General features: G+C 60.0%; 1 protein-coding gene across 1 annotated transcript in view; it reads right to left on the reverse strand.

The window, feature by feature from the left end:
• ABLIM2 (actin binding LIM protein family member 2) overlaps positions 1-26,166 on the reverse strand; it is a 146,453-nt gene that overhangs the window by 53,866 nt on the left and 66,421 nt on the right. The window contains exons 5-9 of the mRNA XM_088021245.1: positions 25,103-25,229; positions 22,249-22,342; positions 13,438-13,525; positions 10,439-10,497; positions 3,419-3,496 (exon numbers count right to left, since the gene is read on the reverse strand). Coding sequence (XP_087877371.1) covers positions 3,419-3,496; positions 10,439-10,497; positions 13,438-13,525; positions 22,249-22,342; positions 25,103-25,229 — 446 coding nt within the window. The remainder of the gene's footprint in view (positions 1-3,418; positions 3,497-10,438; positions 10,498-13,437; positions 13,526-22,248; positions 22,343-25,102; positions 25,230-26,166) is intronic.

Below are 26,166 nucleotides of genomic sequence, written 5' to 3' on the forward strand. Positions count from 1 at the left end.
TCCCTTCCCTCCCACTGCTGGCCTTGGGGCGGTTGCCGTGACAACGGGCTACGCTCTAATTGGCGGAAGGCCACTGGGACGTGTATATGTTCCCGTGATTTCTCCTTGCTTTTTTCTCTCCATACTCCGTCCAGCATGATAAACGATAATAACATGTGGCCATCGACGACAGTAGAGTTACAATAAGCTCTCACTAATAATACACTGTAATGTAATAATGCTGATTTTCTGCTTTGCCTAGTTACTGATTTACTGCCATGCTGAAGAAAGGTTACAAACACAATATTCAGCATGACCTCATTTGGGTTAAAAAAAAATACAGCGCAAAGAGACCTAGGGGCGTGCTGCCCCATCTGAGTGGTGGCTACTCTGGGTGGCCGGATAGCGCGTGGTGTTCATCTTCTCCTGCGCTGCTGGGCTGCCCGGCAGCTGGGATCCTTCCAAGCTGCAGCAGGGATCAGGGGCCCCCTCTCGAGGCCCAGCACTGAGCACGGTGTCAGGCACGCAGTAGGCGGAGAGACGAGAGAAAAAGCAGGGCAGAGCCCTGAGAGAGGACTCACGCCCCCTCGGTGAAGGAGTTCCGTGGATGTGCACCGACTGGGTGCTCACACCACCCTGATTTGGGGGGGGCAGACAGCCGGGGGGCTCTGGCCCGTGGCCTGCCTGGCACCCAGGAGGGTGCTTGGAGCCCACGTGTTGCTACAGGACGTGTGTGCTCTTGGGCAGGGGCTCCGAGGCTTCGCGCTGTGATGCAGACGACTTTCTGCAGGTCTCTGAGCGGCATCTGAGACGTGGCTGCAGCGACCCGGGGAGGCAGGGGGAAGAGGGGGAGGGGTGCGGGGCGCATCGAATGTTCCACTGCACACCATCATGGGGCCTTTCAAGAAGCCGTGACCGCAGTGGCCAGCGTCACCGCTCAACACACGGTCACTACAGTACCTCGGTCCTTGTCAAACGCCAGATCATTTAAAAGAGGAGCTCACGCCTAGTGAGTGGTCACCATGTGCCGTGTGGCCACAGCGGCCACGGAAGCCGGGCCCCCCACTAAGTGCTCCACTGACCTTGTCTCATTGAAGTAACAGGAATCATAGTTAAGATCTTTCACGACATTGACGGCACTGTAGGCTGCATTACGTCCTGCCAAGTCCGTATTTTGAAGCCCTCACCCCGGGGGCCTCAGGTGGGACTGTGTTTGGAGATGGGGTCTCTTTCCAGAGGTGAGTAAGTGAAATGAGGTCACGAGGGTGGACCCCGATCCCATCAGACGCGTGACCTTAGAAGAAGAGACTAGGACGCAGACATGCACAGAGGGACGAGCCCATGAGGACCCAGGAGAAGACTTCAAGCCAAGGAGGGAGGCCTCAGGAGAGCCAGCCCTGCCCACACCCGGATCTCAGGCTCCCGGCCTCCCCGACGCGGAGAGAACGCATTTCTGTGGTCGGAGCCACCCGCCCTGAGGGATTTACTTGCTACGGTGGCCGAGCTACGAGCGCAGATGTCATACCGATCATCACCGCAGTGAGCATTTGCAAAGTCCTCCCTCTGGCCCAGGGCTGCACTCAGGGCTCCCACGCTGTCCCTCCGCGGGCCCTGGACAGCAGGTACTGTGGGTCTCCTCTGGTACAGGTAAGCTCTCAGAGGCTCAGAGAGGTTCACTCCTCACCCAAGGGCACACAGCTGGTCTGATGACTTCATACCCCCTTTCTGAGCCTCTGAGTGCACATTCCCAAAGGGCCATGCTGCGATTCACCTCGGGGCTCATGATCATCACGTTCCCCCAAGGACTAGAGTGCATGGTATTGTTACCCATCAGAATTAGGGTCAGGAATGACTCTGCATCCAACTAGTATGAGTGAGATTCAGGGCTGAAAAGGTGTCAGGAAGAGCAAATCCAACCCCCACTGTGTGAGAGAAAGCAGAGGTCCTGGCCAGGTGGGAAGGGGATGGGAGAAGTGACGTGTGCCCCAAGACACCTGCTGTTCTTTGCAGTGGCCCAGCCAGGCCCAGGCACCCAGTCCAGGGCCTGCCCTCCCCCAGCCTGCACTTAGAGCCTCAGACTCTTCCCCAGACAATGAAGTTTGGCACTCACAGGTAAATTAGCAAAAACACCTCCCACTGCCGAACCTGCAGTCCAGAGCTCATTGCTATTAAAGAGCTCACGATCACTTTATATTTGTATGTGCACACACACATGCCCCTACGCACATGTACACCCCCCCCACACTTGTACACACCCATATGCACACACACTTGCACACACCTGTACACACACCCATATGCACACACACTTGCGCACACCTGTACACACACACCTATATGCACACGCACATATACACCCATATGAACACACACCCATATACACATGTACACACCTGTACACACACGGACGCACACACCTATATGCACACACACTTGTACACACCTGTACACACACCCGTGCACACACACCCATATGCACACACTTGTGCACACCTGCACACACACCGTGCACACACCCGGGCACACACACCTATATGCACACACACATACACATGTACACACGTGTACACCCCCCACCCATATGCACACACATGTACACACACCCATACGCACACAACTTGTACACACACCCGTACACACACACCCATATGCACACACATGTACCCACCTGTACACACACCCATGCACGTGCACACATGCACACACACTTGTACACACCTACACACACGTACACACCTGTACACACACCCGTGCACACACCCATATGCACACACACTTGTACACACCCACACACGCACCCATATGCACACACACCCGTATGCAACACACTTGTACACACCTGTACACACACACCCATACGCACACACCCATATGCGCACACACATACACTTGTACACACACCCATATGCACACATGCCTATATGCACACACACACTTGTACACACATATACCCCTTTTCGCGCACATGTGCACACACACACATACACTCTTTAATGAAAATGGGATCATGTAACATTATCTTTAACACGCTTCTTGTAGGAACACGTTGGAAACACTTCCCAGGTTAACAGGTGCAGATCTGCACCGCTTCTGGCAGCGCCTGCCCAGTCCTACATGAGCCCGAGTATTAGTTATTCAGACAAGCCCTAGCTGTGGGGCAGGGACGCAATACTGATTTGACAGCCCTGTGGACCACAGTTGTGAGCACATCTCTTTGGGCACCATCACTGTGTAACCAGGTAGTCCCCGGGTGGCACGACAGTCCTCACCGAAGTCTCTCAGTTAACCTCCAAAAGTCTGCACCGGCCTGTGCCCTGTGGTGGGGCAAGAGTGCCGGCCCCACACCCTGACACCTGAGGACACCCCAGCCCCCAAGGGCACCCCAGCAATGACCCAGGCCCGGACCGTCCACCACCGGCCTCCCCACTCTCCAACTCACATAGATCACGCGGCTTGGAGACCCCGAGGTGCTGGAAGCAGGTACAGAAATGATGCTCTCGGAAGAGCTTCTGGTTTCCTGGAAAGGAGACAGGAGGAGAATGAAAGCAGAATATGTCGATGCCAGAACCTTCCAGATGCAATTATCACAGGTCACACTCCAACAGAAATGCCAGTTATGAGACTTTTTTTTTTTTTTTGGCAGGTTGAAAGAATTCTTAAAATAAACACACAGGCTCGAATGAGCCGCTGGAAAGCTATAATCAGACAGACACAGCAGGTGACACGGGCTGCAAGCATAGCAGCCAGCTCTCTGCACGGCTGGAAATGCTCCGATGATCACCCGGCTTGCACGCGCGGAAATTATCTGTGTTTTCGAGGACAGAGCAAGTGATGCATTTTCAAGTGGTTCTGTGCGCTCCGGTAGCAAAGGCCACCCTTTTACCCAGAATGTTGCTGCTCAAAGGTATTATTTTCCACCTAGATCATGGGGGTGGGGGTGATTGCTCATTCTAGCAGCCTGGTCCTCCACTGTCGGACTCCGCGGCCACAGCTGTGACCTGCTCCTCGAACGTCCACCCCATCCCTCCTCCCCCAACTACATCTCCTGCTTCACCCCAGGGGACGGTTTCCCGGGCCCCTCCTCTGTCCCCTGCATTGGGGCCACCCATCCCTGAATGGACACCCTCCTTCTCCAGCTCCAGCTCTATGCCTGCATCTCTCCCCACCTGTAGGGCGTGACTTGGCGGCTGCCCACCCCGCCTGATCCAGCCTCCACCCCTGCCTGGACCACCCACTGCCTGGCTTTCCCACGCCTCCCCAGCCAAGGACGGGGACCTGCCTCCCCACCCCGCGACAGCTCCCCCTGGCTGCCTCCTCTCTTGCCGCCATCCCTCTCGGTGGCCCGCGCCCCCTGCAGTGGTGTCAGCAGCCTGGGAAGGGCACCGTTACAGGCCGAATTATGTCTCCTGAAACTCATATGTTGAAGCCCTCACCCCTAGCACCCCAGAATGTGACCCTGTTTGGAGAAAGGACATTTAAAGATGTAATTAAGGGAAGATGAGGTCACTAGAGTGGGTTCTGATCCAAGCTGACGGGGGTCCTCAGAAGAAGAGGGGATCAAGACACAGACACGCACAGAGGGACGCCCGTGTGAGGACACAGGAGAGGGCAGCCGTCTACATGCCATGGAGAGCGGCCTTGGAAGGAAGCAACCTGCCCGCATGCTGAGCCAGGACCCTCAACCTCTGGACTGGGAGAGAATACATTTCTACGAGTTGAGGGGCCAGCCTGCTGCATTTTATGCAGTGGGCCCAGGACACTATCCTGGGCCGTGGAGTCCTCCCCTCCCAGCTGGAGGGCCCCCAGCTCCTCCTTCACTCAGCAGGATAGCAGCAAGGACAGCACATCGGGAGCAGACGGGAGGCCTCCAAGGCCCCAGGGAACCTGACTGCGGCCCTGGTTGTGCATCTGGGGAGGAAAGAGAAGACGGAGAGAGTGTGATGCTCGGGGTCACCTCCTCACTCGCCCACGCATCAGTGCTGGTCTGTCACCTGGGGGCCACCCATGCTGCCAGTGAACGGCCGGCTTCCTCCAGGACCAGGCATGGGGCCGCCCACTCCCCTTGGGGCCCGCCCTGGTTCCCGGGGCCCCGACTGTGCCCCAGCGCTGGACGGGGCACTGACCCAGGCCTTCCGAGGGCCAGTGGGACACAGCCTGACCCCACTGTGCAGTCGTGAGTCCTCAGCCTCCCCCAGGTCAGACACAGCTTCCCATACTGTTTGCAGAGACGATCCCGAGACAGCTAACGGGTGTGTGTCTCTCCCAGGCCCTGTGTGCAGGTGGCCCATCTTGCCAGGCCCCAAATGAGGTCCGTACACATTTTCTACATTTGGAAAAAACCCTTTCAGTCTCTGCTTCCTTCTCTATAAAAGGGAAAACCTCCCTAAAGGGCACTTTCCCTTTCTGAGGATCCGACTGGAGCTATGACATGCTGGGGGCCCAGTGCTGGCAAATCATCTTGGCTGTTACTTCAGCTCAGCTTGGGCTCAGGACAGTCTGTAAAGCAGACTGACTCCGGGTGTTTTAAAGGCAGGGGTGCCTAAGCGGCGTGACCCAAGGACTGCCCCGTGCCCGAGGAGCACCTCCCGGCCCAGGGGTGCCACCACCATGACCAGGGCGCTTGGGCTGCCTCAGTGGCCGCGGGGGCTGGCTGTGCTCCCCAGGGCATCCCCCGCGGGCAGCCCCTCCCCTCTGTGCCCTGTCCCCAGACGGGAGGGAGCCGAGTTCTGGGAGCTTCCTCCAGGGCCCGGAGACCCGGCTTCCTCTCACTTTCTATCTGGACTCCAACACACCCAAAGGAGCCTCACAGTTAATCAATACCCGGTTGTGTTCTCAGGGGCTTGTTCACACCCACCGAGACAGACGGGGCCGGGCTGCTCGCCCAGCCCCAGCACCATCCCCAGCCTGGCCCGGACAGGCACCGTCCTGTAACAGCGACTAGGGTACCTAGCTTTAAATGGAGAGGAGCGGGTATTGGACCCCTTGCACCGTGTCAGGGTGACTCGTACGTGACCCTGTGAGAACCGGGTCGCCCGTCTCAGGCATCTCTGCGTTCCACCAGCTAGCCAGAAGGTGCTCAGCAGGAGCTCAGTGGCTAGCCGTGTGTGGAACGGTCACATGACCCAACGACCAAGGATGCACCAGGTCCGCGCCCTCAGCAGACGCCCAGGAGCCATCCTCGTCCTGGGGAGTGGCCATGCTCCCGGGGGATGCAGTCAGGGAGGACAGAGGGCCCTCCCTCTCCCAGCCTGTCCTTGCCCGGATCCCGGCGCTGGCCTGTCCTGCTGGAGAGGAACTTGGAGGCACAGACCGACGTGGTCCTTTAGGTCCCAGAGCCTGGCAAGGAGGGGCACTTGTTAAATGACTGGTTACTGGTCAGTTAATGGTGAATTAGCTATTGTCTGGATTACCAGGTAGCGGTAGAACCAGCTCCATCTGGGGGCTGCTTTCAGAGAGCGTTAGCGACGCCCGCACCACCTCTGCTGCATTTCTCAGGGGCCGGCCTCGGCGAGCGGACCCGGGGCTGACGCGGGGCTGACCCGGAGCTGACCCGGGACTGGCTGTTTCATGCCCCTTAACCGGCTTGCACCAAATGAACAGTACAGGAAAGTACAGCTCCGTCGTCCTGTCTTGCAGGCCAGGAGCAGCCAGTCCAGCCGGGAGAACTATCTGGAAGGGGACCCGTGTGCCAGCCCCGTCTGCTCACTGCCGGCCCCACCCTGGGTCTGTTCTCACTTCTCTGAGACAGAGCAGGCTCTGAGGGGCCGGAGGGAGGGAGGGAGGGTGAAACGCAGGACAAGCCGGCATGACCGGGGCCTGGATCCTGTCCCAGGACACACAGGGCAGGCCCTGTGTGCGCCAGCCTCGGGCACAGCACCAAGGAGGCAGCTCTTCTCAAGGGACGGCCTCAGCACCAGACGTTCCCGGGGCGTCTGCAGAGACAGAGCCCAGGAAGCCAGGCCTGGCTGTGCAATGACCCTTTCCTCCTTCCCTGTCCGGCATTCAGACGACCTCCCTACCTCTGGGCCCGTGACCGCGGTCATGGCGGGCTGACCTCTGGGCTGAGAGCAGAGGGGCCTGCTGCTGCCAGGCCTGGCCAGAGCTGGGCTCCCTGCAGGCCCCGAGGCCAGCTCCACGGCCGGCTCCAGAATCCAGGGGCAGGGCTGGCCGTCCCGACCTGTCCTTGAGGGGGCCGGCCGCGGGCCTGAGTCCGCCTTTCTCACCCGGTCATTCTCAGGAGATGGGCCTGGAGGCTTCTCAGCACGTGGGCTCCCTCCAGGTCCCTCCGGCAGGCCCTCGGGTTGGGATTCGGGGAGGGGACCACCGACAAGTGTCAGGACCCTGCAGTCACTTCTAGGTCAGGGATGCTTCCTGGCTCATCTCTGAGGCCTGGAGTAGCCCGGGGGCGGTTGTAGAGGGGATCGGGAGCTATGTCAGCCATGGGAGACCAGGGTGCCCCTGCCACTTACCGTGACCCAAGTCATGTACATGACCAGCTGGGCATTTCCTGCCCTCCACGAGCACATGAGCATGCCCACGCCTGCGAGCGTATTACCACATGCGACCACAGGCACCCCGAGCCTGATGTGACTAAGGAGCCTGAGGTGGGAGGTCACTCCCGATGACGTGGGTGGGCTCCCTGGGGTCTCAGGGGAGGGGGGCACGGGGGAGGGGGCCAGGGCACAGGTGGTGACAGAGGCAGGGTCAGGAGCAGACCGTGCGGCCTCCAGACCCGGGAACGGCGGGGGAGAAGTTTGTTCCTGGAGCTTCCAGAGCGCGCACGACCCCACCCACCCATCCTCAACTTCCGGCCTCCGGAAGGAAGGGAGTACATCTGTGGTTCTTTAAGCCACTAAATGTGTGGTCATTCGTCACAGCAGCCCCAGGAACAAATACAGTCACCAGCTTCCTCCCGTAGTCTCCATGCTCTGCGTCCCTGGAGCTGGGAGGTTGGCTGTCACGTGGATCTCATGTTCACACAGCTTCCCCCCCTGCCAGCCCTGGGCCTGGGACGGGCCTCATCTTGCACATGCTCAGTGCGAGCACCCTGGGCCCCCTGGCAGTGGGGGTCCTCGGGGCCCAGGCAAGGGGCGGCAACCGTGGTCCCAGAGATGGAGGAGCAGGGGCAGGGGGAAGGTGGGGCAGGCGCACTCGGCCCCAGTCCCAGTGTTCTAGAATTCGGGCTACAGTTCTGCGGATTCAGCCCAGCTGGTGGCAGGTGTCACGTGTGTGTCTGGGGAGCAGCGGGCCTGGTCACCGGATCCCCCCGAGGTCCCTTCCCAGGCTGTGGGGCTTCCTGTGCCCCTTGCTTCCTTTTGCATGGTCTGAGAGGATACTCGGGTGAATGAGGAGCAGACACAGGTGTGGCCTAACCCAGGGTGCAGGGGCCACAGACCTGCCCTAGAGCCCCTTGCCCCTGCCCTGCAGCTCCTGCTGCTCCCTGTACCCCGGGGCTGGGACGCCCGGGCCTCTAACCCTCAGGGCCCCTCCCTGTCTGCACCCCCAGGCCTGTGGCTTGAGCAGCATCCAGCTGGAGGTCTGTGCCCACCATGGCTAACGCGTGGGCTCTCCAGGCCAAGCACGCCTTCTCTCTGTGGGCATCAAAGGGGACCCTCTGAACCTGGATTAAACCAGAGGCCTGTGTAGACACTTGAGGACTCTGAGCAAAGCAACCGGCACCGCTTGAGAAATAAGGTCACAGAGGAAGGGCAGGGCTGGCCCTAGAGAGGCGGGCCCAGCCTGGTGTCCGCAGAAAGGGGTTGAGCAACAGCGTGAGGCTGTCGCAGGTGAGGGGAGGCCTGGGGGACACAGAGGAGGTGCCTCTTCTCCAAGGAGCCCTCCTGCCCCGGCCCAGGGCCCCCCGGTGCTCAGGTCCCCATGGCCGTCAGACGTGACGTGCGTGTGTGCCCCCCATGCCCAGAGCATGTGGGGGCAGGACTCCATCACCTCTCTGCCCTGGGCCAAGAGCAGGGCCTGGCACAGCCAGAGGCTTGGTGAGGTTGTGCTGAATACCTGAGGGTGTGCCACGAGAGATGCATGGGAAGCGGGGGCTTCCAAACCCACCGGAAGCAATTTCTAAGGGAAATGGGGGTTGTCCCTCTGCTGGCGTCCTTCAGCGCAGGCCTATTGAGAGTTTGCCGAACTGGGTTGGGACCCACCCGTCCGCGGGGGCCGGTATGGGGGGAGGGTCTCCTCCACCAGCCAGCATCCCTGTGAAGCTCAGAGGCCCAATTCTGTGGGGTCTCCCTCCAGCCCCACGAGAAATTCCCCAAACCTGCTAGTTCTGGGGATGGGCCCAGCTTGGGCTTGCTGATAGGGCTGTGTCCACGCTGTAGAGCTAAGGGTGAGGGGTCTGTCCGCCCTGCCCGGGGCCCTGCCTCCAGGACCGCCAAGTCTCATCCTGCAGGCTTAGCCCCGACCCCATTTCCCCCGGAGGCCTTTCCTGACCGTGCACCCTGCCTCCCCTCCTCCCGTCCACTGGCGTCCTCGGTCTCCCCCCACCAGCCTTCGCTGCCAATTTGCTTGTGTAGGGGTCAATTTCTGTCTCTCCCTGGAACGTCAGTCCCGAGAGGACAAGGTCTGTGCCCACCTCCTTCCTCACCTGTGCCTGGCGCCCAGCTGGGCCTCTGAGCGGTAGAGAATTTGGCCTTGCCCAGAGAGACGTCTGGCCTGCACCCTTGACCCTGGAAGGTGATCTGTGTCCACTGTCAGCGTGTCCGTTCATGGAGGGGGTTAACCACACCCAACAGTCTTAGGATGGGGCCCGGCCACACTGGAGAGACCAACCGTGTGATCTGGGGTGGTCTAGGGTCATGCCACCTGGACCTAGTGAAATCAGCACTATGGCCATCAGTCAGTCAGTCAGTCAGTCAGTCAGTGGAGCCCCAGTGAGGTCTCTGGACACAGAGCTGCCCTGCTGGGCAATACTCCGGGCATGCGGTCCTGCACAGGCCGGCAGGTCCCCCGTCCAGTCTCCAGGGCTCTGTGGAGCAGCTCTGTGTCTGGCCCCCTCCCAGACCCTGCGCCACACGCCTCTGTCTTCGGCTCATTCCACGCATATCCTCTCCCGTGATAAACCCCAACCGTGACTATCATAGTTTTCGGGGAGTCTGTGAGTCCTTCCCACGAATGACTGAGACTGATCACAATTTGGGGCCCCTCAACCTTGCAGTTGGTGTCCCAAGTGTGGACGGTCTGGGGACAGTTTGGAGACCTGCTCATGTCATAGCTGCCCCCAAACTTTTGCAGCCCTCATGCCCTCTGGACCCACGGAGAGGTCTGCGGGCCAGGACAGGGAGGCCCCGAGACGTCCCGCCCCACCTCGCACCGTCCTCAGCACCCCCAGGCCTCATGACACCTGGCCCGTGGCCTGGTGTGACCGGCCAGCGAGCCGTCAGATGCGGGTGACGGCACACGGGCGCTGAAGAACGCACTGGAGCAAGGAGTAAATTCCACCAACCTTGTTTTTGTCTTCAGTTCTGGCTGCTTGTCGGCACGCCGGGTGCCAGATGGAGGAACCTGCGGACAGACCCCCAAGAGGGAGGGCTCAGTGTTACTTCCCACGATGCAGACACTGTGCAGGGAGTCAGAAGCGGGGAGCTGGTAGTCCACACGCGGACGCTCTGCTGGAGGGGGTGCTGGGTCTCGGGCCAGCCGATGGCCGCCTGGCTCCAGGGGCTCATGGCCCAGTTTGGGGGGCCGGGGATGTACAATGAACGGGAAACGCATCACTGTGAGCACTGGGGACACCTGGGGTGCCCAGAGGAGGCTTCTTGGAAGAGGGGTGTCAGGTGGCTTCTCGTTCAGAGGTGGAGGAGAGAGGACAGGCTGCCCGTGGCTGCGGGGGGAGCAGCCAGGCCCAACCACGGGCACGGCTGGGGCTGGGGCTAGAGCTGGGGTGGGAACCAGCCTCGGGAATGGGAATGAGGCTGGGGGGGCAGGAGGGGGAGGCTCAGGTGGGAACCGGGCGGTGGGGTGAAGAGCAGGGCCGGGAGCACGAGGCTCCAGCCCCGAGCCTGACTCTCTCACTGACTCTCTGGGTCCTGAGACCGATCCTGCCTCAGTTTCTTCAGCAGCCAGTGTGGCCCCACCACCCACGCCAGCATCCAGCACCATCAAGGTAACAAGAGCAGCAAGGGCCCCCCGTGCCCGCCCTTTCCTCATTCGAACTCAGGTTCTCCAGGTGTCAGATTTTCCCCATCTGCAAACAGGGCTGATAACGTTCCTTGCTCATCAGGCCAGTGGGAGAATTCAATGAGGTGAATCTGGGGTAATAACACACCGGAACGGTGCCTGGTGAACCGTGGCACAGGCGTTCGCTCTATTACCGCAGTATGTCCAGTGCGGGTGGGCTTGGCGCGTGTCAGCCCTCCCTGAGCCCCATCTCTCGGGGCCCGGAGCACCTGCTTTCCCTCCGGGGCCTCCCTGGATCTCAGCCTGGCCCCTCGCCCCCTTGGCCGCCGCAGCTCTGTGTCTAGGTTTATACCCCATCAAGGAGGGGGCTGTGCCTGTTCCGTGCCCCCCCCACCCCGCCCAACAAGCCACACAGGGCCTGGCACGTGAGAGGCACTTAAAAGTGTGTGTGAAGGAAAGAGCGACGTCCTATTTCTTGCTTGCAAAGCCTTCCAGATCGCATGAACTAATGGCCGGGAGGGCAGTTTATTACTGCCTCGCTCTGGCAAAAAGTCTGCATCAGCCTGGAGCTCCTGGGGAGACCACGATTTAGGGTGTGTGTGTGTGTAAAACATTCATTTTTGACAACTATGATTACCAAAGTAATAGGTAAGTCATTGATATTCCTTATTAAAGAAGACACCAAACAAAGTATAAATAAGAAAATTAAAACCGCCTATAACCTCTGAGCCACTCTGCTCGGGCAGCTTTTTAGCATTCCCGTGCATTTTTCAGAGAATGTGGATAATGTTGTACACAGTTTTATGTCCTACGATTTTTGTTTAAAGTGTCTAGAACGTTTCCCCCATGTAATTAAATATCAGAAGCACAACCGTGAGGGCCACGCAACATCCCGCCACATGCCCTGTGGCGTGGTGGATTAGACAGGCGGAGAGAGAGGAGGATTTATCCGTCCCTCGCACGCTGGTTGCAGTGTTTTATTTCTAAAGTCACGCTGGCGGGGGTGGGGGGTCCCATGGCACGCAAGTCCCAGCACACCCCTGCCATTCACTTAAGGACTTCCTAGAAATGGAGTCGTGTGGACATTAAGGCTCTTGATGCATTCGGACAATTTCCCAGTTTTTGCCACACCGGCCAGGTAGGAGGCCCATTTCCTTGATTCCTCACAATGGGGACACGACCTTCCTTTTAGTCCTTGTCAACCCAATGGGGGAAAGTAGTATCTAATTATTTATCTAATTATTCTCTTCATCTGGGTCTCCCTGATCATTACTGAGCATCAGCAGCCCCTCCCCTATATTTACTGGAAAGGTGTGCCCCACGGTAGGTGGTGCTGGTGGTGGCGGGGAGGGGCCGGGCTGCCCCGTCCTGGCTCACTGGGACCCCTGCTTTTCAGAGCTTCAACTGTACGGGATTCACCTGTCAGCACCTTCCTGGAGCTCCAACATCCAGGTGGACCAGGCAGAGGGTCTCAGGGTGTCCGGGCTGGGCGGGGGCCAGACCCCCCCCCCACAAAGAGGCCCTGGCCAGTGTTCCAACCCAGGTCCAACCCTTGTCACACCAACAGGGAAATCTGAGGCTGGGAGAGGGGATGGGACTGGCTTCCATATCCCACAGAAGGTCATGGCAGGACTCGCTTTAGAAACGGGGTACCAGTCACAGCCCAGAGACATGAAGAGCGTCTCTATTCCCTGAGCCTGGGTCCCTCTTGATGGTCTTGTCCCCGTGCTCTGGTCCCAGCCCATCGTGCTGGGCAGCAGAAAGGCCTGAAAGCGCTCTTTACAGTGGGGGCGACGCCAGAGGGGGCCCCCTCCCGCCCACGTCCCAGCAGCAGTGGGAAGGATGCAAAGGGCCCCTTTCATGGGCTCTCGAGCAGAGACTCAGGAGAACACCAGGGATGAGGCTGGCCTCGCGATGTCACCCCACGAGCTGGGCTCAGAAAGGCAGGCCTGTGTGACACACAGCCCCAAGACGACCGCCCCATGAGGTCATGAAACAGCCTGTGCGTGGCTCTCCCATCCGCCCAGCCCTGCTCGGCCTGCCTCCGGGGTCACTGGACACAGATGGATCATTGAAGAGAAACAGTGGCTGCAGAGATGGGGTCTCCAGACCAACCCATCGTCTTGGGGAGGGGCTGAGCCTCCCCGGGCCGTCACGAGGTCTCGTGGCTCTGCCTCCCGCCTGTTGCCACGGGGCCGGGTGGGGGGCTTCCCAGCTAGAGAGGTGACACAGGCTACCCACCAGTTCCCACCCAGCACGGGGCACGGGCCCAGGGCATGTTCCTGTCTTGCCCTAGGGGACAGGGCAACGCGGTTTTGTCCTTACCTTGAAGATACATCTCCTCGCCTTCCGCAAACATCCGGCCGCACCGGACGCATAGCGCACACAGTGGGTGGTAGTGTTTTTCTCCTGCCTGTAAAGACAACAAAACAGAGGTGTTTCTACCGAAGCTAAAGGGGCCACGGAAGCAGCCACACTTGGCTGGTGGGTACAGTGTGCCCACATGAGGGGTCCTCAGAGGATGCTAAGTGTGTGCTATGTCCCATATCCATTGGGGTCTCAGGATGGCACCCGAGAGAGCCTGGGTCCACTGGGTGCCCCCGGGCTGTCCAGGGCACTAGGTGCGGAAGCAGGCCACATGCCAGGGGCCACATTTGGGAGCAGAGACCCAGCTGCACCACCCGACCTCCAGGCGAGCAGGGGTGTCACCCAGCTCCTCCGGCCCAGTGGTTGACGGATCTGCCTCCCTCATGGGGCAGGGGGGCCAGGTCCTGTCCGTCTCTGTACCGGAGTTGGGGGGGGGGCAGCGGGAGAGGGCAGAGGGGAGGCCGAAGCTAACGTGACGCTCCAGGTGCAGGCACCAAAGGTGTGGGCTGTCTTACGCATCTCCCTATTGCTCAAATTTCTCAATTAGCATTTACTGTTTTTATAATCCTTAGCATCCATTAAATTAAATGCAAAGATTAATACAGACCTAACGTCAACTAATCACATTGGCTGGCGTGGCATAGTTCCGGACAGCACAGAAGAATCGCCCCAAACTATCGTACTCGGCACCCCTCCAGCGTTGGGCTAAGGCGGGCGGCAGCCGGCTGCCGGCCGTGGTGCTAACGCCACATTTCAGTCTTCCCTGACATGGGAAGATCCGATGACCGCTTCCTGAATGTGAGTTAGTAATAGCACTTCCGTGGATGAGCACGTGAGGGGGTCAAATGCACACACGCTTCTCACTCTCCTCCCTCACCACTGAGCCGTCGGTGAGCCCCTGCCCCAAGGGGAGCCCTGTGGCGGGGAGGAGGGATCCCGAACACGCTCCTCTCCCACGTGACGTGCCCCGCGGCACAGCCCACCGATGCGTCCGGGTGAAGGGACTCTTCCCGGGGAGTGCGGGGATGCTGCGCCCTCCGTCCTCCTGCCTGCTCTGGAGCCTCCTCCGGATCCCTCCGCCGGGAGCACCTTCCCCCGCTCCACCTGCCGGGGCCCTCCCTGTTCTTTATCGCAGCTCAAATGCCGCCTCCTCCGGAAAGCCTCCCCCGCACACGTCCCTGGTCTGGGCTCCTGCTGGTTTCTCCTTCCCCACTAGACAGGGAGCCCCTCGGGGGCCACTTCAGGAACCGCTAGCTGGCGGGTCCTTTCCAAGTCGAGGGTCACAGGGCAGCACGGGCCCAGCAGAATGAGGGCGAAGCGGTCATTTCGGCGATTTTAAGCATTGTGACCTCTGACCTGTCCTCATGGCTGCGTCACCCAGGCCCCCTTCTCACTGGTGGGGGACAACCCGCATGATCTCAAACAGCAGGAGTTCTGCAACACCACTGAGGGAGACAGACCCTGGCGTCTACACGGGGCGTCTACACCTGAGTAGGAGGAGAGAGAAAACCGTGGGGACGGTTTCTAAGACGACAGGCTTGAAATCCCAACTGCACGGATGAGAACGGACACAGAGCGCAGATGCAGCCCCGGGCCGCTGTGAGGGGCCGGCCCTGCACACACAGTCTTCGGCCTTCAGGGAAGCACTCCCACCCAGACCTGGCAGACGCCCCCAACCCCCCCCCCCAAAAAATAACAGCAACTCCACCACCGTTTCCACAGCTCGAGCCGAGGCCCTTTCACACGCTACCTTGTCTTCACCCTCCAGAAGCCCTATGAGCTACATTATTACCCTCATTTTCCACACGGTGCACAGAGAGGTGGAGGGAGCTGAGGAAGGTCACACAGCACAGAGCTGGCGGAGCAGGACTGGAGCCCAGGAGCGTGGCTCTTTGTGGCCTCCCAGCCCCCAGCCTGGCGGTCCCAGCTCTCGGGGGCTGACCCCAGCCTCACCTGCTCCCCAGTCCCCACCCTGGACAGTCCACAGGGAAACCCTGAGATACCCAGGAGGGAGGAAGGAGGCAGACACTGGAGAGCACAGATTACATTCACACGAAGTGCAGAACCAAGCTGACGAGTCTCCTTTATTAGAGTCGGGGAGGCGGCCGCCCTGGGGTTCCCAGGGGCTGGGCACGTTCTCCTTCTTGATCTGGGTGCTTGTCACACAGATGTGTCCGGTTTGTGGACACCGATCAAGCTGTAGGATTCATGTAGGATTCATGTAGGATTCACGCACACCTCTGTGTGTCTGACACGCCAGCAAGACCCACAAAATGGATTGATGACTGAAATTAAGAGCTAAAACTATAAATCTCTTAGGAGAAAACAGGGGTGCATCTTCACCACCCCAGGTTTGGCAGTACATTCTTGGATTGGGCACCAAAAGCATGAACAGCAATAACAAAAATAGGTATGTTTTTTCTCACAAATATCAAACTATTGTGCATCTGAGGACGTGGTCAAGAAAGTGGAAAGACGGCCTGTGGAATGGGAGGAGACGTTTGAAATCCTAGACCCGGCTTAACATCCGCAACATATAAAGAATTCTTACAGCTCAATGACAAAGAGACAAACAGTCCACTTAGAAAGTGGGCAAAGAACTCGAATAGACATTTTTCCAAAGAAGACACACAAGTGGCCAAGGAGCACATGCCAGATGCTGGATGTCACCGTCACGGAGGAAGGGTAAGTTCAAACTGCCCCGAGACGCCACTCCACACCCTATAAGACAGGACACCAGAGTTCTGTCTCCACCATGTGAGGGCACAGGGAGAAGGTGGCCGTCTGCAGGGCAGGCAGCGGGCCCTCCCCAGGAACCGAAGAGGCCGGGCCGGCACCTGGACGGCAGACTTGCTGCCCCCAGCACGGACAGGAACGCTGCCTGGGGTTTCAGCACCCAGGGCCCAGAATGGCTGCAGCAGCTCTGGTGGACTAAGACCCGCTATAGAGTCCAAAGTCAAAGCACCCTGGCTCCTTGTATCGGGCCCCATGGTCACTCCCGTCCTCTCCCCCGGTGGCCACGGTGACCGGATGTTCCACGTCATCCTGAGGCTGCTGCAGCCCCTGCCCTTTCAGAGCCTCTCCTCCCCATTCCCGTGCACTACGGGCCGGGAGCGTCAGCACCTGGAGTGTGGTCTGTGCAACCACACAGCCCCCAGCCGGGCAGATGGCCCAGCCCTGCGCCAGGTGGGTCTCAAGATGGCTTGGATTTCTGAAGAATACTAAAAGCTCATGAGCTTCTGCAGTGCGTGGTTTTAAAGTGACGTGTGTGCCTCCGACAAGGGGCTGTCATCTTCAATAAGACAGAGCAAGGCTCACGAGGAACGCAGGAAGGCGGGCTCCAAGGGCCTAGAACAAGCACTGCTCCTTACTCAGGACCAAGTCAGCGCGGGGGGACTGGAGCATGTCCCACCGCCGACACGCAGGGCGCGGCCAGCCCCGGGGACTTGGGCAGTGTCTCTGGGCTCCAGAAGCTCCCACCCCACACCCGGCCGTGGGCAGCACAGAGGGACACGCCCTGCAGGGGTGGGAGGCAGGCATCCCCTCACCCCTGGCCCCTTCTGCTCCCTGGACAACAGCCTGTGCCCCCGCGGCCCTCTGCGTGCTCCCCTGGATGCCAGGCTGCAGAGGGCCTCCCGTGCCACTCCCGTGCCTCCACCGGCCCGAGGCACAGCTCCAGTGTCCTTGTTGAGCCGCCAGAACTGACTCCAGGTCTGAAAAGACCTCATCTCCAGTGTGCGCTGAGATGATGAAATGTACCGCGAAGCTAATGAAAAAGCCTTCAGCGGAGTGTTTGGCGGCTGCGCAGACTTCCCGGATCGGCTCCGTGACCTACGACCCCCCAGGAGCTACGTCCCCCCCGGAAGAAGAGCCCAGCTCCTCACATGCAGGCCCTGCGGGCGAAGCCCTGTGCAATCGGCAGCCCCCTCCCCAGAGCCCCTGACCTCACCCCTGCCACTGTCCCCCCATCACTGACCCCACGTGTTCCCTCTTGGCTTGGGGTCTCTGCCGTGTCGCAGGCACTGTGCCGTGCATTTATCTGTGTGTGTGTACACACAACCGAGAACGGTGACTTCTAAGTGCTAACAGTAGTCAGTCTGGGGGGTGGCGTGCATTATGGATGATTTTTCTGTTTATTTTATGATAAGCAGGTATTGCTTCTGAATATGTTTTTTTTTTTTAATTAAACACATTCATCAAACTACAAAAAGAGAGGGAGAAGTGGGGCCTTGGGAAGCTGACTTGGTTTCCGTCCTGAGGAAATGGTTTTATTTCTTTGGAACATATTTTCTCCCGTTGATAAAAGTCATACCTGCTTAGGAGGGTAAAATGGAGCACGCCAAAGGAAGACTGATGTCCTGTAGCCCCAGGGGATGGTTTATTTGAAATGGAGAAATGTTTAGGGGCTGCCTGACCCAGGGCAGGAGGTGCCTGTGAGGCCCCCCTCCCACCAGAGCTCCTGGGCGGGGGGGGGGGGGGGGGGCGCGGAGCAGGCTGGGAGCCCAGTAGCCACCAGCCGGGGGACGGGGGACACAGTGAGTGTTCAGAGGGTCTGTAGGTGAGTGGTGGGTTAAGGAAGAGAGAAGGGAAGGCGGGCAGGGGGATGGAGAGAGGGAAGGAGGAATTAATTAGTAGTCCCAGAGGGACCCTGGGCTTCTCGTTACCATGGAGACAGGCAGGCTGCACCATGCAGGTGAGGCTCAGACAGCAGCACCAGCACTGCAAGGGTTAAGGAGGGCAGGGCCCATCCCCCCCCGCAACTCCCACCTGTGCAGGGAAGCTGGAGGCCAGCCGCAGAGAACAAGGCAGGGGTGGGGCGAGGGCTGAGCCAGGGACTCCCCTCGCCCCCCTCACTCAGCACCCCCTTATGGAACTCTGGGTCTAGTTGGTCTGGTTACACCGCTGTCCAGGGCAGACAGTCCCGTAGCCACCTCTTAGCTCTCTCCGTGGGGGATTCCAGCCATGCAGAGGACCGCCCCAGGCCCCCCAGCTCTACCCCCACACCCCAACCCTCCCCACACTCCCAGCCTTCCGTCCATCTCGGCAATAGGGTGGGGGCAGACAGCGCCTCCCAAGTCCCCCCCAGACCCATGAGGCTCCTTCACCTGCTCCCCAGCATGGAGCAGCCTCCCCGAGACAGACACCCCGAGACAGACACCCCGAGACATGCAGGATCGGGGAAGACACCGGGAAGACAGTGCTACATATTCAGGAGTAACTAAGGAAGGGGGAGGAAAGGCCCCACCGTAGCCCTGGGATGCACATTTCACGGGGGGACATGCAGGCGCTGCTGGCAGCTGGCATCAAGATGGCACTGTGCCCGCCGCACACAGACGCAGCACAGATTGCTGGCTCCTGCTGGCGGGGAAGGGGGCCTGGGCTGCTCTCCTGCCCGGGCTCCGAGGACAGGAAAGCTCGGAGTGGAACAAGCATCTGGTGGGGGACAAAGCGGGGGGGGTGACAGGTGCCCCAGGGAGTCTCACCTGGCCGATCTGTCCCAGCTCCCTGAAAGCCCAGCCACCTGCAACCCCGCATGGCTCCTGCAGCCTCCCCATCAGCCCTCCGAAGCGCCTGGCCAGGCCTCCTACCTGCACGGGGTCCTCGCAACAGAGCCCAGTCCGATGGGTCGGCCAGCCCCCACAGCCCCTCTCCTTTGCCCGCTCCCCAGGCAGGTCGGATGGAACGGGCAATGAGACCGTGAGGACGGGCACGCTCAGCCTTCAGCCAGAGGTCTGGATCTTGTTCCTTCTTTTTCAGATCCTGCCACCTACTGCCCCCGAGAGCCCACTGCCCGCCCAGCGGGGCGCTGGCACACCCGGGGCCAAGTTCAGGTGGTGGCGAGGCGGGGGGCGGCGGCTCCCCGCCTCCGGAATCGGGCTCGTGTCTGCCCGCCTGCAGCTGCCGCCTGGCAAAGGAGGATGCTCAGAGCTTTGCAGAGCCCGCCGCCGACTCAGCCACGCCAGGGAACTCGCGAAAACAAAAGCATTAATCTTCCCTGGGAGGCCCTTTATCCCCCACCACTGACAAGGAGGAAAATCCAGACCTGTTTTTCTCCTGTTCTTCGTCATTAAGATGGTCCCTTCCTGATGATAAACCGGAGCGCACTGGAGGGGCTCTGTTCGCAGGCACTGAACCCCCACATTCTATATTTGGCCCAGCATTAAATATCAGGGACACACGGTGCACATGGGGTCACCGATCCAGGGGAGGCCCGCTGATTACCTGGTGACAATAAGGAAGCCCCTAACCCCCAGTGTTAACCACGGGGCCAGCACTGAGCTGGGGGACACTTCACAGACCATGTCTCATTCAATCCCTGAGGTACTGGAATGTTCTCTTGCTCAGCACAGAGCTTGCTGAGGGCAGGCAGCAAGGTTGGGGTCAGGTCTCCACCCCCGCCCCCACGGTGCAGGGGCCGATGCCAGAGGGTGCCAGGAAGCAGGTCAGGCTAGGTCCACACACCAGCAGCAACAGCAGCTCAGCCCACCTGAGCCTGAGATGCACCCCACTTTCTGCCATCACAGGTGGCACGGTGCTAAAACAACAGGCAAACCGGCGTCTACACCCAGGGAGAGGCCGCACGGTGGGGAAGGAACAGGAGCCAGGAGCCTGGGGATCCCGGGTTCAAGTCTGGCTCTGCCACCGGCTCGGGGTGGTCGACGGTCCAGCACACGTGTGTGGGAGCCCAGGAGAGAGTAGAAGGTCTGGACGGGGAACAGAGACACGTGGTTTGAACCATTGGCAGTGGGGCAGGGGGGTCCCTGTCCCTAATATTTAGAGTGCCATGGGGTCCTGGAAGAGGGTCAAAGTCTCCATCCACATAGTCAGAGGATGTGGGTATCAATATTACATCACCACCCAAGACGATACATACAAGATGCCCGCAGACTAACTTCAACACGTGACCCACAAGCGCAGACGGAGCTGATGACCATGAAGAACCCACCCCATGAAGACCCGAGCCCCGTGTAAGCAGGCAGCACGTGGGAAGTAGTTAATGAAGGCGCTGGGGTCCATTCAACCATCAGAGGGACCGGCATCGAGGGACAGAAGGAAGTCACGAGAGCGAGTGAGGATCCACGTTCTCGGCTGCAGACCGGCATGGATTTCATAAAGACTACACTCCCCATGGGGGCGGGGGCACCACACTCTGCAGATATATGAGCTATGTTCCAATACAGCTGCTTAACCAAAAGGCCCAATGTACCCAAAACACACCAAAAAACAAACAAACAAACAAACAAACAAAACAAAAACAGGGGAACCTGCTAACTAGGAAATGCGAATTGGACAAACTCAGAACATAATGTTGTACCAACGGTTTGGTCCCAACTAGAATTACATGGAGGCAGAAAAACCTGGAAGGAAACCAGCCAAAGGGTTCAGCTACCTAGGATCGCATTATCTGTGATCTCTCCCCCACCCCCGATTTGTGCTCTGTACACTCTCCACGGACCATGAGTGTGAGTCACACCCCCCCTCAGGCCCCTCCACAGAGCCTGGGCCCTCCCACTGGGCGCTGGCCTGAGCGGGGGTTCCCACGCTGGGAACGAGGGGGAGGCGGCCCTGCCCTGTGGGTTGGGTGTGACACCCCCCTCCCCTTCGCACTCCTGGGGTGGAGGGGCAAAAGAGCCCTAAGAGGGAAAGTGGGTGGGGCTGAGGCCCTGGAGCAACTCTGTTCCTGCTGCTCGGAGGGACATCAAGTGTAATTTCGAGAAAAGCAACCCAGCACTCAATGTACAATTCCGCCGCGGCACCGGGGACGCCGATTATGTGCCAGGCACTAGGTGTGAGTGATGGCACAGGCAGAGGCAGGTCAGGAATCCTTGGGGATTTGAGCAGCACCCCCCACGCCTCCCACTGTCCCCAGCCGCCAGCCTCTGGCCACCAGCACCAGCCTCCAGCCTCGGCAGCAGCCCCACACTCTTTAAGATGCCAATGGGACCCAGGCATTCCCTGGCTCAGAAGCCTTTGTCAGAGTCATCGCCAGGTGGGGGCCCGACAGCCTCATCCCCCAACCTACCCTCCCAAACCCAGAGGCCCCTCTGTGACCTGGTGGGAAAGTCTCCCAAGCCCCTTAGCGGGGTCAGGGCCCCCTCTCCGTTCCCTGAGGTTCTCTATCACCTGTGCCTTCCTGGGGCCATGGGCAGGCCCCAGCACAGAGCCAAGGAAGGGGCTGAAGAACGGGGGGAGGAACGGACCGGGTCTGACAACCCGGTGGGTGGGGTGTGGCCATCCATGACATTTATCTTACTGAACAACTGTGCCAAAGGGCATGCTACACGTGTTTTTCATAGAGACAGAGCCATGAACTCCCACCGGGGTCAAATGACACGCATGCTGTTGGCGCCCCCCGGAAAGCCCGCCTGCCCCATGACTGCTGTGTGACTGGGCGTGCCAGGCGACCACTCTGGGCCTCCTTTGGGCACATGGTCCTGCCTCCTGGGCTCACTTTCACTCCTCCAGGCCTCAGACCTCCATCTAGACATGGGAGGGGCTGGACCCAGGATTTCAACCCCCCACCTCTCCAACTCCATCAGCTTATAGAGGGCACGGGAGAGACAGTGGGAGGGAAGGCTTCCTGGAGGAGGTGGTCTTCACCGAGCAGGCCCTGGAAGGCTGAGGAAGCTGTCCCCTGGCAGAGCTGGCAGGAAGGGGGAGGCAAAGACTTAGGGGCACTAATTCTTGCACAAACGCACACGAACATCGGACACCCCAAGAAGCCTGGAGGCAGGAACTGGCCCAGAGGGCGCCCAGCGGCCCACTCACCTCCAGCACGTGCCCCGTGATGTACTTCTCACAGCCGTCACAGCGGATGCCGAACTTGGTGTGGTAGTCGGCCTCGCAGTAGGGCAGCCCGTCCCTGCAACGAGACAGGCCATCAGGATGCATACGGGGTTCCCCTGGGGACCCAGGGGCTGAGCGAGGGCTGGTGGCCACCTCCACAGGCTCAGCCGTGGGAATAAGGGCTGCATCTGGGAAACCGAAGATGTTCCCACTGACGACGTGGTTCTTCCTTCCGGTTCGTTCCGTCCCACGTGGGGCGTGTGGACGGGAAACAGCCTATTTACTCACCAGGGGGTGCTGAGTAAATAGACTCCCTCCAAAAGGGGTCTGGGGCACCCTACAAAATCATGAGCCACAAAGTGTGTGTGACAAAGGTGCCCACGCCAGGGGCCATGCAATGTCACATGGCATAGGTGGTGGGTGGGGACTGCGCCTCTCTGTCCCCAGGTGTGGCTGCAGAGGCATCCGGCTGCGCGGGAGGAGTCAGGAGGGCCGTGGGTGATGTGTCCACTCCGCACGCATTTTACAGCGTGCCCACCACGTTTGGGGTGTGGGGAAGCAGTGACGAGCGACACACGGTTTCGGGTGCTGCTCCGAGGATCTGGGCAGCCCGGGGTGAGTCACATCAACGCTGAGCCTCCCCTGAATGCGCGGGGAGGGAGGCAGCTGGTTTTCAGGGTCGCGGACGGGAAAATAGTATGGGCACACCACCAGGCACAGCACTCGGCCCGTGGCGGGAGCTGATTTCTAAGTGACTGTAATTATTATTACAATAGGACATGGCAGGGGGACAGCCCAGAGGAGGTGCCAAGGTTACTGGGTTGGTGGCCATACTCCGTGTGGGGAGGAGCCGGTGGGCAGCGGCGAAGTGAGCAGGCTAGCGCTCACATGCCACCACGCCCCCCGCTGTGTGCCCCTGGGCAAGCCGCATAACCTCTCTGAGCCTCGGCTTCCCCCAGCCATAAAATGGGAGAAATTATAGTAAGGTCTAGAGACGAGAAGGTGTGGCCAGCGCCTAGCACACGGCAGGCATTTGCCAACTGGTGGCCGAGGCCATCGTCATTGCTAACCAGGCCGGCCCCTGGATGTGGAGGCCACTGGTAGGCAGGGGCGCCCGCTTCCCCACACACATCTCCCCTCCCCCGCACTGCGGAAGTTGCCCCTTTACTCCCGGTTGGGTTTTGATTTTTATGCAGCTGCCAAAGGAAGGTAAGAGTTCTCGAATTTTGGGAGACCAGGGCTAATGCCGCCCTCTGGACCTTCTGTAGGACGTAGGATGGGAAGGCTTCCTGGAGGAGGTGGCCTGCAGGACAGGAAGGGCAGTGGGGGGTTATGAGTCCCTGGGGTTGCTGTGGCTGCAGGGTATGTCTCTGACCACAGCCCCAGAGAGGATGAAGCCCCTCCTTCCCTGAGAGGAAGAGATAAATTGAGCCCTCAAGGTCTACTTTCAAACGCTACTGACCTCAGGGCCCCTATTATTCCCACCATGGGTGTCTGTGCCCCAACCCCAGGAGGCTCAGTGATTATGTCTCTATGGCAACACCAACGCACCCTCCCTGTCACCTGCGACTGTTCTGGAGGCTGCTGACAGGTGAGCCGTGTGGGTGAGCTACCACGGCAGCAAGCACCCTGGGGGCTGGGCACGTTTTATTTTATTTTATTTTAAAGTGCTCTGTCTCCTGCGGCTGACTTCAAGGGAGTCACTCTCCCCTTCCCTTTACTATGACCGAGGAGTGGCCAGTACCTTTCCCTGCCTGATCCAGCCTGGACAGAGGCTCGTCTTGGCTTGGGGACTTTAACTGAAAACGTTTTGTTTTGAGATGAGGTTGTAGGACACCAGACAGAGACCCCCCACCCCTGTCCCCCGTTTCCCCCACGAGTGGCCTCATGCACAGGGTAGGTACAAGGGCAGCCAGGAGATGGACAGGGCACATCAGCAACCTGATCTGGATGCCCCGGGTGTGACATGTACTCATGCGTGTGTGTGTGTGTGTGTGTGTGTATGAGTGCATGAATGTACGAGTGTGTCCATGTGTATGAGCGTGCACACGTGCGTGGTGTGTATGCGTGTGTGTGTGACTGTGTGCACGGCCAGTTCCTGGGATGGTTCTGCTCCCTCTGGCATCAAGAACCAGCAGTGTCTCCCACATTAGCTGCCCGTGGAGCTCCCTAACTTGCAGGAAGGAGCCTGCTCTGCACATTTCAGCTCACCCCCTAACTCTGGGCCATAGAGGGGCTTCCCTGATGCAGTCCCCGATCCCAGGGACTGAAATGTACCCCTTCCCGGCACACCAGCTGCTCCTGCTCAGGGCTAAGATCTCCCAGAGGCTCCGTCTGCACCGCCTTCTGAGGAGATGTGCTCTCCAACCCCCACCCAAACCAGCCATCACTGCATCCTGGCCGCCCGTCTGCGGCCTGGGGACACGGGGTCGGCTGGGGGAGCAGCGGGATGGCCAAGCGCTGCAGAAGATGGAGCTGGGGCTGAGTCATCTGCTCTGTGACAGGTGAGGCGACTCAGCCCCCTTCCCCTCGCTCCTGCTGCTGGAGTCAGCCGGCAGCCGCCGTGCATTCTGCAGGTGACCCGGGCGCCATGGGAGGGTGACCCCCAGGGACGGGCAAGGGGGAGCATTTACAAAGGCAAAGAGTGTGCGCTGTCTCTGTTTCGATCCACAGAAATGGAGCTGCGGTCTCTGCGGACCACGCCAAGGGAGTCAGGCCGGTGGGAGGAGACCGCCAGCTGGGGGTGGGGGAGACGAACACGCAGGGCCCTGAGTCCACACGGGGGACAGGACGCGGCAGTGACCGCAGGGGAGGCCCGGGGGGGTCTGCCACTCACTTGCTGATGTACTCCGCATCCAGTTGCTTCCCACACGTCTCACACTTGAAACAGCCCAGATGCCAGTGTTTGTCCAGAGCCACCAGGGACTGGCCATTTTTTATTTCTGTGCCACAGCCCCCACAACCTGAAGGAGAGAACGAGACACGGACACCATCACTGGGGGCCAGGAGGCGTGGGGGCCCGGGCCACTGGGTCTCCTGACACAGAAGGGCCCAGAGCCGGCCCAAGGGAGGGAACGGCGGAGACAGTCAGGCTGGGTGTGCCGAATGGTGTGAACACGTAGAAAACAAATCACAAAGTTCACCCTTGCAGGCACTGAGCGCTGACTGCATGCAGCCTGGGCTGGATGCTGACAGAGGCTGCACCTGCCAGAGGATGGGCGCCAGCCCCGGACAGCTGGGGTGTCCTCGAACGAGAGCGCACTGCTGGGCGGGGGCTGCCCGGAGGGGAGGCAGCAGGTCCGGGGGGCCCCATCTGTCCTCCTCTGTCGACAAGTAGACTGTCAACCTAAGTGACCTGACCAACGTGCACGCCCGAGGAGATGTGCTCCCCCGCCACTCCTTCCTCCAGCAGCTCCCCCTGCCCGGATGCCCTTCCCAGGAAGCCCTCCTGGCCCACTCTCATCAGGACCTCCTTCTGTGGCTGTCTGTGCCGCATCCCAGACACAAACCGCCCAGTCCCTTACCCGCGTTCTGCTCCGAGTGTCAGCCCACGTCGGAGCCGGGCCCCAGGCAGGTAGCCTCGGGGCTTCCTCCCTTGGCAACCACCAACCCCCCGCCCCGCAGGTGATGCATGCTCCTCATCCGTGGCCCCCACCTGCTCCGGAGCCCTGACTGTCATCCCCACACCAGCCTGTCCCTGCTCCACAGCCCCTGGGTCCCAGGCCCTCGCGTTGGCACTTGGGCCTCCGGGTCCTGGCACGGCCCAGTTGCCTCCAGGCCTTCCAGTGTGGGCGGCCACACCAGGGCCCCCACAGCCAGTGTCCCCTGCGCTGAAGGAAGGGGAACCCCGGGTGCAGAGACCAGCGGCACAACCTGTCCGGGGTGCGCATGTTTGAGTGT

The sequence above is a fragment of the Eumetopias jubatus genome, unplaced genomic scaffold (genome assembly GCF_037043125.1).
Source record: "Eumetopias jubatus isolate StellerSeaLion01/CBP00866 unplaced genomic scaffold, mEumJub1_p1.0 scaffold_2, whole genome shotgun sequence".
NCBI lineage: Eukaryota > Metazoa > Chordata > Mammalia > Carnivora > Otariidae > Eumetopias > Eumetopias jubatus.